The 15,246-nt window shown below is 44.6% G+C and overlaps 1 protein-coding gene and 1 long non-coding RNA gene across 4 annotated transcripts; both read right to left on the bottom strand.

Moving 5' to 3' along the window:
* Positions 1 to 52: 52 nt before the first annotated feature.
* On the bottom strand, positions 53 to 7,530 carry LOC123158311 (uncharacterized). 3 transcript variants are annotated; one of them, XR_006479338.1, is made up of 8 exons: positions 7,089 to 7,530; positions 6,931 to 6,973; positions 6,708 to 6,852; positions 6,370 to 6,633; positions 6,139 to 6,199; positions 4,836 to 4,890; positions 4,668 to 4,738; positions 53 to 160 (listed from the first exon to the last, which is right to left on the bottom strand). It is a non-coding gene; the product is annotated as an uncharacterized lncRNA (long non-coding RNA). The 3 variants fall into 3 exon arrangements; XR_006479336.1 differs by lacking the exon at positions 53 to 160 and adding an exon at positions 4,044 to 4,417 and having other exon boundaries at positions 6,398 to 6,633; XR_006479337.1 differs by lacking the exons at positions 6,139 to 6,199; positions 6,370 to 6,633; positions 6,708 to 6,852; positions 6,931 to 6,973; positions 7,089 to 7,530 and adding an exon at positions 4,967 to 5,199.
* A 403-nt stretch (positions 7,531 to 7,933) lies between these two features.
* On the bottom strand, positions 7,934 to 12,086 carry LOC123158662 (inactive poly [ADP-ribose] polymerase RCD1-like). The gene is made up of 6 exons (XM_044576568.1): positions 11,999 to 12,086; positions 11,255 to 11,893; positions 10,062 to 10,350; positions 9,396 to 9,643; positions 9,165 to 9,304; positions 7,934 to 8,280 (listed from the first exon to the last, which is right to left on the bottom strand). The coding sequence occupies exons 1-6, from the start codon at positions 12,084 to 12,086 to the stop codon at positions 8,155 to 8,157; spliced, it is 1,530 nt and encodes a 509-aa protein (XP_044432503.1). The 3' UTR covers positions 7,934 to 8,154.
* Positions 12,087 to 15,246: the final 3,160 nt, after the last annotated feature.

Genomic DNA, 15,246 nt, shown 5'->3' with positions numbered 1-15,246 from the left:
CATTAAATAAATTTGATACTTTCGGTGAGCCTTTCTTTGGCACTCAGGAAATGATAAGTGCAAGGTGTGCCTTTCTCTAACTCCTGTTGTATTTCGCATTCGCCCACTTCATCATGTATAGAGGAAGCTTCATAGTTACCTTCATTTTCTCAAGCTCCTCCTTTATCAATAACACTCGTTGGACGACAATTATTTGATCAATGAATACTACAGCCAGTTCAGACCATGAATTTACTCAAAGTAAATCTCTCAAATTGTTGACCGGGATACAAATGACACAAAACAACCAAAAGAATACATTTGCAGAAACTTACACGCTTCCCATACAACCCATTAACGGTGGCGCAAAGGGCGCTCGCTGAGCCATGCCATGTCGATCGATGATTTACCGTGCGAGAAAAAAAGACAATAGATAAACGCAGCGATTATTTTGTTTCCTTCCCAAGTCCCAACGAAGGCACGCGCACGTCTTCGTCTCCGCCTCCCCCGCACGCCGCCTCCTCGTCTTCCTCAGCGTCGCTAGCCGCAGGCCCCGCCTCCTCTTCCCCCTCTCTCTGCTTCCTTGTCCACCCCCTCGCTCAAGGAGGCGCATACGAGCGGCGGCGGCGGCGGATCTGCGGGAAACATAGGAAGGCAGGAGGTGGGACGGAGCGGATTGGCGGCGGGAAGTTCCGGGAGGAGCACGAGGCAGAGCTGATTTGTTCGACGGCACGTCGTGGCAGGTGGCAGGACGACTCGCCTCCTTGCCGTCATCGCAGCTCCCGTCTGTCCTCGCCGCGTCTCCGTCGATTCCCCCGATTTTGAGGTATGACATCCTCTCCCGTCCCACCTCCACTTGAATATTTAATTAATCATTGGTGAATCCAGTGTGTTTCGCACGATCTATTTATTCTTTGTAAGAGTTATTGATCTATTCATAATTTCTTATATGCCATCTGTCGAGAATTATGACCTAAAACATTACCTCGAGTTTTTCTTACGATAACACTTTGGTATTGTCGGCGTCGTGCTGCAGGATGGTCTGGGCAGTCCGGAGCACGTTGTTGCTGCTCCTGCAGCAGAACGACAGCCACAGCGTCGCGTCCGGGGACAGCTCTTTGTCCACTTCCACGGCCCCTCAGCATCGCCTTTAAGTTCGCCGAGATGGACTACGTTGCCAAAGGCAAGCGGCCGCTCCTCTGCCCCCCTCTCCTCCCCGCTATTTGAATTTCTGGTGATTTCCGGGACATTGGTAGCCGCTTAAAGCTGAGAGAGGTTGAGGCGAAATAATCTCAAATTCTTAGCCAAATTCAGCTAGCAAGTTATGTTTAAGTTCGTTTTGAATTACACCCAGATAGCCGTGGATCCATGTGGTAAGTTAATTGTAATAATACACTTTAGTTTGAGGCTAGAAAGTTTGGGTGAAATGATCCCAATCAAATTCTCAACTGAATGAAGCAGCAATTATGGGGTGCTTCACCAGGATCGGACTGTCTAATTCTGCTACTTTCTGCTATGCTTGTTGTGGTGTATGCTTCATATGTAGAAAGTAATATCCACTTCTGCACTTGTGTTAGTACTACTGCTTTAAATCGTGGTAATCCCCTGGACTTGTTTAAGGCCAGGAGGTTCGGCCTAGATGGTCTAAAACTCTAAATTAATTTTCAACTTGATCAAACCAGGAATTATTGTGTGCACATAAGGATCAGAGTGTCTTTTTCTGATATTTTGATATGCTTGTTCTGATGTACTCTTAAGGTGTTGGAAGTTCCAATCTACTTCTGCACTTATTTTAGTACTACTACTTAGCAAACCAAGTGTGCAGCCATTTCGCATTATAGATGTTATTGTGTTACAGAGACCTCACATACTCATGCCTGCTTGATGACTGACTTGGTGCCATCTAGGCTTTGTTTGGTGGTCTTGTCTGATTACTTCGTCTTACGTGGTTGTAGGTTAATGATTTACTGGAGATATCCAAGACGATTTCAACATTACCCTCCATGGTTGAGCATCACATTCAGAAAGGCAGTGTCAGGCAGCCAGGGAGCCATACATGGAACCTACTGAGGGTTAAGCGTGGTTTTGATATAGTGAAAGTTCTGTTTGAGTAGATATTGGTCACAGAGTAAGTTCAAGTTGCAAATGGGATAGTGAAGTCACTTATATCATGTTGTGATAAAAGAAAACTTATGTTATGTTGTCGACCCTTTGGTTTGCTACTCTTAGATGCCTGTTGAGTAAATGTTATCTGAATCCTCACATTCTCTTTTGTTTCAGAGGCAACTCCGTGAAGGACGCAGCGTCCAAGGCTTATGCTCAGGTGTTTGCTCCTCACCATGGCTGGGCCATAAGGAAAACAGTATGTGCTAGAATGTATGCCCTTCCTTCTAAGTCGCAGCTCTTGAAGAAACTGAATGAAGATGGTGAGTATGTCTTCGTCTCGAGAACACTGATTTATCTCTCTTTAGTTTACACATGTTATTACATTGAACTTCCATGCCAAGAAAGCAACTCATAAAATTAGCTGACATGATCAGATCACATTGCTTTTTGGTTGCCTTAGAAAGCATTGAAACTTCTAAGCGCTCTACCTCCAAAAACTTTACTCGAAGCCTACCACTACAACACGGTAGATAATAGGAGGCGCTCAAAAATGCCTTCGAAAGCTCTGAAAACGCCTCCAAAAGCCTGTCGAGGCATTCCTAAAAAACGCTAAGGACTGTCGCGAAGGGATAGACATACGCCAACACTCCTAGAGATTGCCACGGCCGCTCCATTTTGAGGCGTTTTTATAAAGTGCCTCCAATTCCCGTCAGACTCTCTGACGGGCCATAAAAATAGAGGCGTGCTTCCCCTGAAGCCGATCTCATCTTATCTAAAGATTATTATATGCCCAACCAAGATCAAATTCTTTCGACCCCTTGCCCTAGGCATGTCAAATAAATTGGATCACAGTGCACTCTACAAGTCTACTTCTCATCTGAGACCTCTGTCTACTTCTGTACTCTAGATCTTAGAAGATATGAGACGGTTCTCCTTTTAAACAGGCAAACTTTGATCTCCGTAAGCAGTATGGGATTAAATAAACCCTTCTACTTTGTTTTCTGTCAGGAAGTACTATATTTTTATACGCTGGTAGCTAACCGCCGTACACGGCAAGATTTCAGCCGACGATCCATGTCCCTACGCGCGTGCTGTCGGTTTTCTTCCACGCGCTGCTGCTGTTACCTGAAAAGGTCAGCCCAAAACTGATGATCAGCGTGCCACCAATTTCGAGGCCATCTTTTGTCGGGAAGATCGATCAGTTTGGAGGCAATTTGGATGAGCGCCTCAAATCCCCATCTTCTCTGTACACACCTCATCAAAATTGAACCAAGAGTCATGGTTTAGATGGTGTGTGTGAACATGGTTTAAACTGTGATATTTCTTGGTGAGAGCAAACTAAGCTTTTTCATTTCTTTATTAACTAAAATATTGATCGACGAAGCTGATGCCTCTGCTTACTTGTGGTTACCAAAATTAATAATGATCTCTGAAGACGAGTATTGGATTAAAGAAAACATAGAGTTATAATCAGCCAAATTTAAATTTGATTGTTTGTAGGCGTATTCTAAAACTGGTATAACAATGTTAAATGTGGGATTGTAATTTCTTTTTATGCATGCAGGATTAATTTTTCTTTCAGAGCTTATTATCATTCGTTCTTAGCTACTTGCTCCTTCTATTAGCTTTCTGTGGATGTATATTTTGTTCATTTGTGAAGAAGACTCCGTGAGATTTCATACTTGGGATCAACTCCGTTGACATATAGTACTTCTAGGTTACCATCAGTTAGACATTTAGTGATGGTGTAAGTTGTTGTATTGCTTGTACAACTGTCATGGTTCAGATTTGGACATTTTCAATTGGTTGAAAAGATCATGTTATTGAATTAAGTGACAACATGTTAACAAATACGTCAGCTTGATTAGTGCGCCCAATCCCGCATCAAGAGGTGCCACCAGGTGGCGCCCCAACCACTAGTGTTAATATAAGCCGACAAAAATAGCATGTTACATATATGTAGAACTGGAATCACTTATGTTTCACTTATCAGGCAAACATGCAGGTCAACAGAGACACCTACAGAAAATCCACACAAATGTTTGTCGTTGTGTGCATATTTTAAATCCATGCACTTGTTGCTTGGTGCCTAAATAATTACCTAGAACAAATCTTGGTTTTGTATGGAAATTCAGCTTCGGTGACCGGAGTTGAACAAACAACATACAGTAGCATTGAAAGCTGTCAACAGGTCAACCTACCACAAATCTTATTTTCGGAATTGAACAGACAACATACCACTGAAAGCTATTAAGGTAGCACACCATTCAAAATATCATGGTATATCCGAGTTACAACTTTTGGTATTTGATCTGATCGTCATAACTTTCAGCTTCATCTCGGTGTATACAAAAAACAAAAACTGATTCAGGCCTATCACACAATAGAAAACAATTGCTTGACAGAAAAAAGATAAATGGCATAACCAACAGGCACACCTCAAATTACCCAGCATAAATCAAATGTCAAACCGAATTCTTGTACTGCTGGCTGCTGCTGATTTACTTGGTGGCGACTGATGGGACTGAAGTACTTATCTGTAGTTAATCTATATTTGCGCGCGCGCACACACACACATGTACCTTGGGTGCTTCCTCGTGGCACCACACCTGGCCGAGGTAGAGTTAGACCACGCCCAGGTAGAGCATCATCGCTGTCGAAGACAGTCGGCAATCAAAGTGGTGTAATTACATATGCCTGAAAGCAAAACATCCGTTGTAGAGTTGCCATCGAGATACAAAGGGCCTCACCTTTATTGTCCAAAGTCGTCGAGATGTAGAAGTTGTAGTACCAAGCGCCTAGCGACTGCATATAGAAAAGGATAATCAGCATCAAAGCAGGGAAAAAACTGAAAAGTAGAAGACTCATGTTACTTGCATACAATTTATTGGATGTGTGTATCCCATTCTTTGCGCATCCACGACAGCAGGTGGAGCCCGTGGAAACACAGAGCAGGATCGGCCCAAAAGCATGATGCAACCCAGTCCAATGGAAGGGAGAGGGAAAGTGGCGCTCCAGCTCTGAAAAAACCCTCCTTTCTTGAGTTCCCCTACACTTGTCGTCGTTGTTCGCTCACCAAAGGAGGGCCCGGCATGGACTCACCGTTTCCATTCACGCGTCCGGCACGCCCATCCCCACGGTCGTGGTCAGCTACACCACACCATCGAGGCCGCTCTCAACCAGTGTTGGTTTCATCCTCTGCGATGCCACTGCCCTAGCGCACACAAGACACGTCCAACCGGCTTCAGGGCCACCGCACTGGCGACGACTTCCCAAGAGGAGGAGCACAAGTCCGGCTCCGAGGCCTCGTGGCATTAGCCGCCAGCCAAGGCCCTGTCACCGTAGACCACAGGTGTCACGAGGAGAAGCAATGGTTGGACCAGAGGACAAGGTTCCATAGGCCCTGTGTTGTTGACGTCCTGTGGTTTGTGTTCAAGTGGGCCAATCACGCCACTGCCACCGCCATCTAATGAGTTGCTGATCGCAAACAATCATTTTATAAAGTTGAAAGTGCAGGAAGCGTCCAACTAAATCGCTGATGTTAGCTGAATTTAATTCAGCATGGCATGAAAATTGAGATCACTAAATATTATTGTTACGACTGAATAGGAATTGCAGTTGCTACTTGTACATCTGTAAAAACAAAATTAATGGTAAAAAATTTCAGTGTTTGCTTGAATGTTATGAGTAAATGAGTGTTCCAGTAAGCTTTGTGTAAGTGCAGAATTGGACAGAAGTACATATGCAGAATTCTGAAATGAACTGAATGTCAATTGTTGCTCCTAACTGAATTGAACTAAATGGAAGCGAAAACTAAACTTGAACTAAATTAAATGACAACTATTGCTGGCACCCAGAACTGAACTTGAACGGAACTAAATGTCCACTATTGCCCATAATTGAACTAATGGAACCCAGAACAGAACCAAATCCAAAAATATCCAGAATTAACACGACTGAATAGCACAAAACTTGAATTGTTGCTCTGGATGACAAAATATTGAACTGGTGCCAAAGTGAATGTACTTGGAATAATAATATATATGTACTTACTGAAATCTGGATGTGTGTGGTGTTAGCCTCTTCTTCCATAATTCCATCTCAGTTGCTTCTTCTATAAGAAAAAAAAAAGGATATTTGATCAAGTTCAATCAGATGCTTTTTCCATGAGAAAAAGGGAAATTGATCAAGTTCCAACGAAATTAGATGGTGGGGGTTCAATCAATTCCAGTGTTCTTATTCGTGTGGAAGATGACAAGGGAAAGGCGGACTATTGATATTTACATGAGGTCACGAGCAGAGCAACGCGTACCATCCGGCCCAGGCGGTATCGTTCTGGTCGATCCCACGCTGTTTCTGTACACCTTGCATGTTGTTTCCTTCACTTGTGTCACAAGGTGCCGGATGGGCCGCTGGTTTCGTGGCGACCTGAGCCATAGAGCCTCTCTAGATTTCATTGTCGTCCGATGCGGCATGGATGGACATCCCTCTGACTTAGACTCAGTTAAGTCAGATGATCTCTGCTCCAACAAATTGGCATGGGTACGACTGCAGAAAGTGGAAACAAATTTGAAGTGGTAAAGAAGACAAAAACATGCGAAAGAAGATTACTAATTCCTCACCTGCATGTAAAGTTGGATCTTAGTATTTAGACAAGGGCAATCATGTCCGTCAGTACAGCCATCATGAAGAACACTATAGAATGCATCTGTATCCTACATGTTTGTACTGCAACCTCTGCAATTGGTTAGGGATAACATACAGTGCCTAAAAAACCTGAGCATGATTAGTTAGATGAACTAATCTAGTCATAACATTGAGAGTCATATGAGAATAATCAAATACCTGTTTGGATTGTCATCAAATGCCTTGTGGACATATAAAATATCTTTCCATCAAACACCTTGCCGTCATCGACAAAACTAATCTGCAAAACTAAAGATTCGAAGAAAATAGAAAGCTTAATTTGATATAAACTGGCCTGTGGGGGAGGTTGCCCCGACCTCATCCATGACGTGCATCTAGGTGCCTTCCCGTGGTCAAAGGAGGCGGCGTTGGTGGTCTCAGGATGCAGGGTCGCCGCGTCGGGGTGACCGTATGAGGGGAGGCGATCCATAGAGCAGGGATCTCGTGCTCAACATCCAGCTCGGAGAGGAGATCCTACCGGAGGAGGCGATCCAACCAGATGAGAGGAGCATGGGTCTCCGCGCCTCAATCCGGCCAGAAGGAGCCGCCGCTGCCGCCGCCGCCGACGGAGCATGCTATGCTCAGAGATGGGAGGGGACAGGTTAGACATCTAGATTGGGCTGGGGGAGGGGAGGGGAGGGAGCGGCGAGGACGGTGGTGGTCGCCTCCGGTGCGAGGCGAGGTCAGGCGGCGGGGTGGGCTGCGCCGGTGCTGAGCAAGGCCAAGCGGCGGGGGCGATGCAGCATATGCTCGGGACACTTTTTTTGATCACGAATCGTTATTCAATTAGGACGTGACTGCGGGTTGAATACTAAAAGGCACATGGACTTTTTGCAAAAAAGCCACGACGGTGAACCCGGAGACCCAATCTGTGCTTTATTATATACTAGTACAAATGCCCGTGCGTTGCACCGGGCAAAAAAAGGGCACAATCTGCTTCATGTGCCATTATGCATCATTTTTATGTCCAATTTAAATAAACATCGATAATTAGGTTAATTTTGGTAATTTTCTTATTTTTAATAAAAGTTAATTCACATTTTCGTAAAAATTGGGACACTATTTGTCTTGTCCCAAACAAACACTTGCAGCATTAGTTTACAAAGAACATCTAGAGCATTAGTATCAGAAGATTAACCTCAACATATACACATGATCTTCCTATGCCATCACTCTAGAGAAATTGTACAACCAGAAGGGGATAAACCATGCTGCTAGCTGTTATAGTTGGACATACAAGTCATTGTACTCTAGAAGCTAAATAGCAGAGGTAATGCTCCATCAACAAAATTCCAGTGTCACAGTCTCACAGATTATCATTGATGTATTCTTGCACATCCGGCTGCAGTGAGATCTGGGACCATCTTTTCTGGTCCTGCCATTTCAGTTTCTCGTGTTGGTGATCCATTGAAATCCCCCGGGCACCGGCTTTGACCCCGACCTGCTTATCTGGGATGCCAAGATCATTTTCTGCAAACCCTTCTCTATGGAGGACTTCATTGCAGCTGGCTGGAATAGTTGAAAGCAAAGGAATGTGAGGGACGGCCACATGAAAGAATTCATGTGAACATATCAGACATGGTTGTTTTGATAGAACATTCTTCTGAACGAAGCAGGTTGTACAAAGACTACAAACAAAGTACCCCATCCGTTTCTAAATAAAGTCTTAGAAGATTTTTCAATATGGACTACAAACGGTGGAAATGGGTGAATCTCACTTTAAAATCCATCTATATACATCCTTATTCATGTGATATTATGCACTATAGTTTAACATTTGTAATAAAGTTGCATTAATTATTATTTTCAGAGTCTGAAGTTTGCACGTTAAAAAGCCCTCTTAGTGTTCCTTATCTGATGGAAGATTAGTTTGGAATAGTTTGTGAATCAATTTTTATTTTTTACTTTTTTTCTGAAAAACATGAATATTTCTTTGTTTTTAAAAATGAATGTTTTATTAAAACTCGATTTTTTTAGGGGGAACATTATTTCAATGTTTTTTAAATATTGTGAATACTTTTTATTTTGGTTTTTAAGGAAAATTTGACCAGTTTTTAGAAAGTGTGAATAAATATATAACTATGTACATTTTTTTAACTATTTTTACTATGTTGATTTTTATCAATAGAGTTTGTTGCTTGGTTGGGAAGATTCTTTTTATTTTTTTCATCATTTAGGCTTAGCCAATAAAAAGCACTTCACGTACACACTTCACTTACAGATAAAACACACTCTCTTTTTCTATATATATAAAAAGACACCCAAACTCATCTCCCTTCCCCCGTTTTCCATTCTCAAGAGTCCCCCTGCCAGAGACCAATTCTCTAGATTTCTTTCCGTAATTGCTATTATATTGGCTCACCCTATACTAATAAGCACCCCCACCAATTTACCTTGAAGCAATTGTAGGTCCCCTGCAATGTCTGCAGCTTGGAAGATGGCATGAACCACTGGATCTCTGCTAGAAGCGTCGGAAACATGTCATGAGCCACCGGCGAAGGCTTCTTTAGCGTGGAGTTCGCTCCCGATGATCCTGAAACCCAAAATTTCAACGAATAATAACATGAGATCCAGGCACATCTCGGAACAATTACAACACCAATTCAGACGGAGCACTCACTAACCTTGCATCTGATGGAGGTTGGGACACTTGAAGCTGACGACGTACTCTGGGAGGATCCTCATGTTCATGTCCTTGCCCCAAACAACATACCACTGTGGGTTCTGCATGTTGTCGATGGCACTGTCGTAATTGTCACTGCTGGGGTGGAGCTTGGAGGACCCGGCCGGGATGGCCTCTGGCCGGCCCAACAGAACACGGCACAACATGATATGCGCCTCGCCGTTCTCATCTGCATTTGCTAGCATTGCGCTGCATAAAAATGATTTCATACTCGTAAGTTCCTTTATGCACTGCTTCACACAACATTCAGAACATATTTCATCACCCGGACTCTAGTTAGCAGGAAACATGATTTAGTTTTGCTCGTATTCCACCCTTCCACAAACCATTACCCAATCAAATTACTGCATTCATAGATAAACTAATACTGTCGTTCATGCAAACTTGTTTCCCCATAATTTTTGAGCTAGGAGTATGAATCAAGATATATAAACCAAAGGCTAAAATAACATGGAATCAATTATATTATGGGACGGAGGGATAATATGAATGCAATTTGGAACAGATCCTGAATTGGTAACTGTGTCTGATAAATTATCCTACAGCTATATGCCTATATTCATGCTTGCCATCGATCAAAACCACAAATTCAGAACTCTGACCTGACCTGGCATAAGGAGACCGAGGCGGTGAGAGGTGGACGTCGTCGCCGTGCGCGCGATGGAAAAGGACCCGGTTGTTCATCCTGCCGAACCCGTGCTCCACCGCCGCCGCGGCCACATCCACCGATGGAGCGCCATACCACGCGAACTTGGCATTGCCCCCATCGGCGCCGGGCGCAGCGGCTAGGAGCTGGCCCTGCATCTTGTCGCTGCTCTCGTTGGACCTCTCATCCACCCCGGACGAGGCCCCGTACTCCAGCTCAGGCTCGTCTCTCTTCCTCTTCATCCCGCTCTCTGGAACAGGGAAGAAGCAGATTTTCAAAAATGAAATCTATTGTTATAGCCCTCAAAAAGCAAAAATAAGCAAATTAATTTTCTGAGCACAAACACACCGAGATAAGATAAGCATGCCTTATTTTTCTGAATACAAACACAATGACATAAGAGAATCTAAATGAGGCATCATAAATTAATTTTCTGAATACAAACACCATGACATAAGAGAATTTAAATGAGGCATCATGCCATCAGGAGCCGAGCGATGGAAACTTTCTGGTTAGGATTAGAAACATGGTTGATTCTGAGAAAAAAATGTAGGAGATGAAACCTCCCTTTGAAGAGAAAAAATGTGAGAGATGATGATTCCTGATCTCACTGAGTTTGTGCAAGCTGTACAAAAAAAATTCACATAAAACTTGTAATCAAGTAGTTGTAGTGCAACCTTCAATGTTTGGCCGGCAGCTAGAATATTAAATGAGAAGACAATGATCTTTTTTGATTATTTGTCACAGTACTGCAGCTAATCACCCTAGAAGGTCTTTCTGTAGTAGGTTAAAGAAAATTCAGGTTGACGCTGAAACATCCACAATAAGAACCTCGCTTTCAGAATATGCTTTTAGACAAAGAGCACAAGACCAGCTTGCCAATGTTGAATTTTCCGATTTCCTAGCTTATAGCAGCACGGACTTCATCAGATTAAAGTAAAACAGCTTCGGCTTCTACCTGTTTGATCAAACAGAGTAAATCATGTCACTATCCGGACCAGATTTCATGACTTCGCATGAACCGCAAATCACATGGTAGATCAGACAATCACCTAGCATGTTGTAGGCATACATAAGAAAATATGCTCAAGGGATTAAATCAAATGAGAGAATGGAAGAGGCAAATCAGGAGAGAGAGGGGGAGATAGCAGTACCAAATGCATGGATGTAGCCTTGCCATGGCAGCCTACACATCAGGCCTGCTGCACGGGGAGTGCTTGAGAGTGGCAGGAGATTAGGCTGGATTGAGGACTCCACCATGTCGCTGCTCTCGTCGGACCTCTCATCCACCTTGGACGAAGCCCCGTCCCCCAGCTGATGCTCGCCCCTCTTCCTCTTCCTCCCGCTTTCTGGCACAGGGAAGAAGCAGGCCCGGCGGTCAATCCAGCCCAAGGCGACCACCTTGGCGGTGCCAGCGTCGATGCGCACCATCCACAGGAAGTCGAACAGGAACTCCCTGCCGCCATACGCGGCCTCTGCGACCACCCTCCCGTCCAGGAACGCCCGGCGCAGAGGCACAACCTCCTCGCCCTCGACATCAGCCCACGCGCCGCCCTCGAAGCAGAGGAACCTGACCAGAGCGCCGCTCCGCCGTTCTGCCAGCCCCGGAGGAGCGGGGGCGGACCGGCGCCCCCGATGCTGCCGAAAGCCACGGCGGGCCGCGGGCGTGAGATGCGGCGGATCCTGCCGGTCTCGTCCGGATTCGGCGACGGTGGAAAGAGGACGGGCACCGGGGAGAGGGGGACGGGGGCGCGGCGGCGGCGGCAGCGAGCACGCCTGCGTCGAGCGCGGCGCTTTTCGGAATCAGTCGACGGCGGAAAGCAACGAGAGGTGAGAGAGATCAGAAGAGACAGGGATGAGGGGAAAATCAGCGACAGATAGACTTTTTTAGTTCGCACTCGTGTTCGTGTTGGAGACGGACTGCTCCTTTGTGTGCGAGACCGACGACGACGTGTTTTTTTCCTCTACCCGGTTGATGATGCCCATATGGAGTGCGGGTTGATTTCATAAAAGATGAGGGACTTGTTTTCAAAAACGCAGCGACGGTGAACCCGGAGACCCAATCCGTGCTTTATTATTAGGGAGAGATACTAGCACAAATGCCCGTGCGTTGCAACGGGAGCAAAAAATATCGCACGCTCCCAGCCCAATAAGCATGGATCAAGACTCGACCACGATGTCCACCTGATCATAATCCATCCGAACGTGGTTAATCTCTAGGTAATGAGCTGAGCCACTGCACAAACATGTCTGCAAGGGTCGGCCGGGTTGAGGAACTTGGTCATGTGAAGTTGGTTTAAGACATACGACATGAGTAAGGGGTAGCTGGTTCTACGAACTATGTCCGTGGACTCGCCGGATATCAAGCTCGAAGCCCTACTACTTGAGCCTCTCAAGAAAACCAAGCGCCTGAAATCAGAAAGTCCGGGCAAAATCACACACGTGTGTTGTTCTAGCATACCATGTTCTAGCACATCTGGTAACTAACAACAACTATGAAGAATGCGACATTGACAAACAAAAGATGGTTGCTTTTGTAATATCATAAATTGCTTTCTCATGGTTTTGTAAATCTGATTGCACATATGCCGATAGGATGAAATTGGAGCATCCAATAAATCTAAACCAACTAAGAAAAAGTACAGCAAAAGCATGCCTTTCAAGTGAAAGATGGCCTGTAAATATCATGTTTAGGGGTGAAACTAAAGAACCTCAGAGGCTGTAAATTCAGATAATTTACTTTTCGTACAATTGACAGAGGACGCGGTTGATGATGCAGGGTGAGGCTGGAAGATGCCGGAGCAGCCACACGCGGCGGTGAGCATGGTGGCGCCGCCGAGGAGGTCACACGGGAAGAAGTGGACACGGGCCTCGTCGCCGCCGGCCAGCGCCAGGAGGTGCTCCTTCTCGGCCTTGTCATCTGCGCCACGGAACCACAAAATCAAACTGTGACCTCCGCACTCCTTACACATAGGTCCACATCCCTTACTTGCGAGGATATATGGCTGCAAGTTCATATTCAAGTTAAGAAAGATCACAATGCATATCATTTATCTTATAAATATATCATACATGAAAAATTCAACCATTGAAGAAAATGAGGTGAAAGAGTGAACTTCTGGAATAAACGTAAAAGCCAAATGCCTTTTGGGGCAATGTAAGAGCTGCAATTAGAGGAAGTGGTCAAGAATGGCAATTAATATAAATGGTAAATAACATTCTAACAAAATAGTACGGTACTTATAGAAACGGGTAACAAATTTGGAATTTAAATTTGATTGAATGGAAAAAAACCTCCGCATTATTAGTGATGCCAATCCTGAAATAAGATGACCACTTGAAGGAAAGAGAAAAGCAATTTATTCGGAGCTCGTAGCTCAGAATACGAATTGCAGTTTCCAGCTTGACAGGTAAACATATACAGTTTCCCTTACATGTGTGCCCCTTCAGAATATTGCATTGCTCTCATTACCAAATAGAGGACATCAAATATTAAACCTGCAAACCAAAACATGTTACCATATCTATGATGAGCTGTATCTACTTCTTTTCAATGACATATTAATTAGGAGGTAGTAGCATGCAACATTTACAAATAAAAGTTTTGCAGTGCGCCGAGCGCCTCTCCAAAATTCCGGAAAGCTGAATCTTATCGTACCTGCGGGCACCTCCTTTTGGTCCTTCCCCTGGGACTCCATCTGAGACGGCCACACGGCCGCCCGGGCGATCATCACAACGACTCAAGTTATTAACAGCAAGCCTCTGTTTCCTCTCCTCTGAACATGTTGTGCATTCAATTTCACAAAATTATATTTCCAAAACATATCCTTAATATTTGATGATCTTCTACTGACACAAAACCCCCGCTGCCGCCACAATCTCCTAGTTGCACTCAATAAAGAATTCAATGTGTTGAACAGGCACACAAATACCTTGAAAGTAACTTCCTTATATAAACAGGCAAGAAGGAAAAACTTACAATGAGCAGGTTGGGCAGCTTCTCGTTCACCATCTTTTCAAGAGCTAGAGCCAACTCCATTGCTAAAACCACAAGAGGCGCTCAAGTAAGAACACATGAACATTTCACATGCTAGGTTCCACAAAAATGAAAGCAGTAAATCAGAGAAATATTTGGATTTAATAGATTGCTAATTTCTTTTTGATTTGTTTCGTGTCCTCCATGGATATTTGACCGACGGCATGTTGAGTTGAAAAGGTCATTGGAGAGCAGCTACATAACTGACCAACATGTAAAAACTGACATTTGTTTGACGAAGCTACATAACTTTACATACATCTACTAACTTTGATACCCTGTGATCAGGTGTTACTTTCCCTAGATGATTAACCTGGAACAATTGAGAATAAATACGATCAGTGCCGGTACCAATAATCAGTACAAATATCTAAAAGTTTCTGTCTCGAGCAGGAGCACAAAGAGCATGACAGAGCATCACATAACTGATCCAAATCACATCTTCCTGTACAAAATTGGCCCAAGCAAAGCAAAGAACAGCATACACAACAACAGGGTATGATACAAATCCCCATCTGAACCGCTTCAAAATTTCCCCAGCTAAGCCCCTCACATACATTAGAAAAGATGCTAAGTGACGTGTTCACGAACTGACAATTATTCAAATCAGGGGAAAGATGAGTAGATCAATTGTAGCACCTTCAGATTTGGTGTATCTTCTCTTATTATATTCATGTAGTGCTGCTGCTTGCCATGTACATATCAATAAAAATCTCTAATTTGTAAGATTGAAAAGCAACACATGAATGCATCTGCAAGACCGATGAATTTCTACATGGGAAAGAAAGAGGCAGCAGGTCAGCAATCGCAAGACTGACCTGGGACTTGGCGTCACCACGTGATGCGGGAGGCCCCAATTCCGTCTCCCGGATGGCCGGCGAGCCACCGGCGTCCGGCGAGCAGCAGCAGCAAGACCACCGTCGCATCTCACCGCTCCCTCTCTCTCCCTCCGGCCTTCCATCCTTCCTTTTCTCTCCCGCTCATCTCTCTCTTCTCTCACAGGTACCCAAAGCCATGCCGCGCCCACCAGCCGTCGTGCTCCAAGCTCCGGAGGTCTTCCTTCCAGATCCACCGCCTACGCGCCATTTCCCACCGGATCCGGCGAGATTC

The sequence above is a fragment of the Triticum aestivum genome, chromosome 7B (assembly GCF_018294505.1).
Source record: "Triticum aestivum cultivar Chinese Spring chromosome 7B, IWGSC CS RefSeq v2.1, whole genome shotgun sequence".
Lineage (NCBI taxonomy): Eukaryota > Viridiplantae > Streptophyta > Magnoliopsida > Poales > Poaceae > Triticum > Triticum aestivum.
This window is presented reverse-complemented; position numbering and strand designations above follow the sequence as displayed.

Excerpts from the sequence above, each read along its gene's own strand:
- LOC123158662 (XM_044576568.1), bottom strand. The coding sequence starts at position 12,086 with ATGGGCATCATCAACCGGGTAGAGGAAAAAAACACGTCGTCGTCGGTC. Across the intron at positions 10,351-11,254 it reads AGGCTACATCCATGCATTTG|AGAGCGGGATGAAGAGGAAG; the intron begins GTACTGCTATCT and ends TCCCTGTTCCAG. Across the intron at positions 9,305-9,395 it reads CAACCTCCATCAGATGCAAG|GATCATCGGGAGCGAACTCC; the intron begins GTTAGTGAGTGC and ends TTTGGGTTTCAG.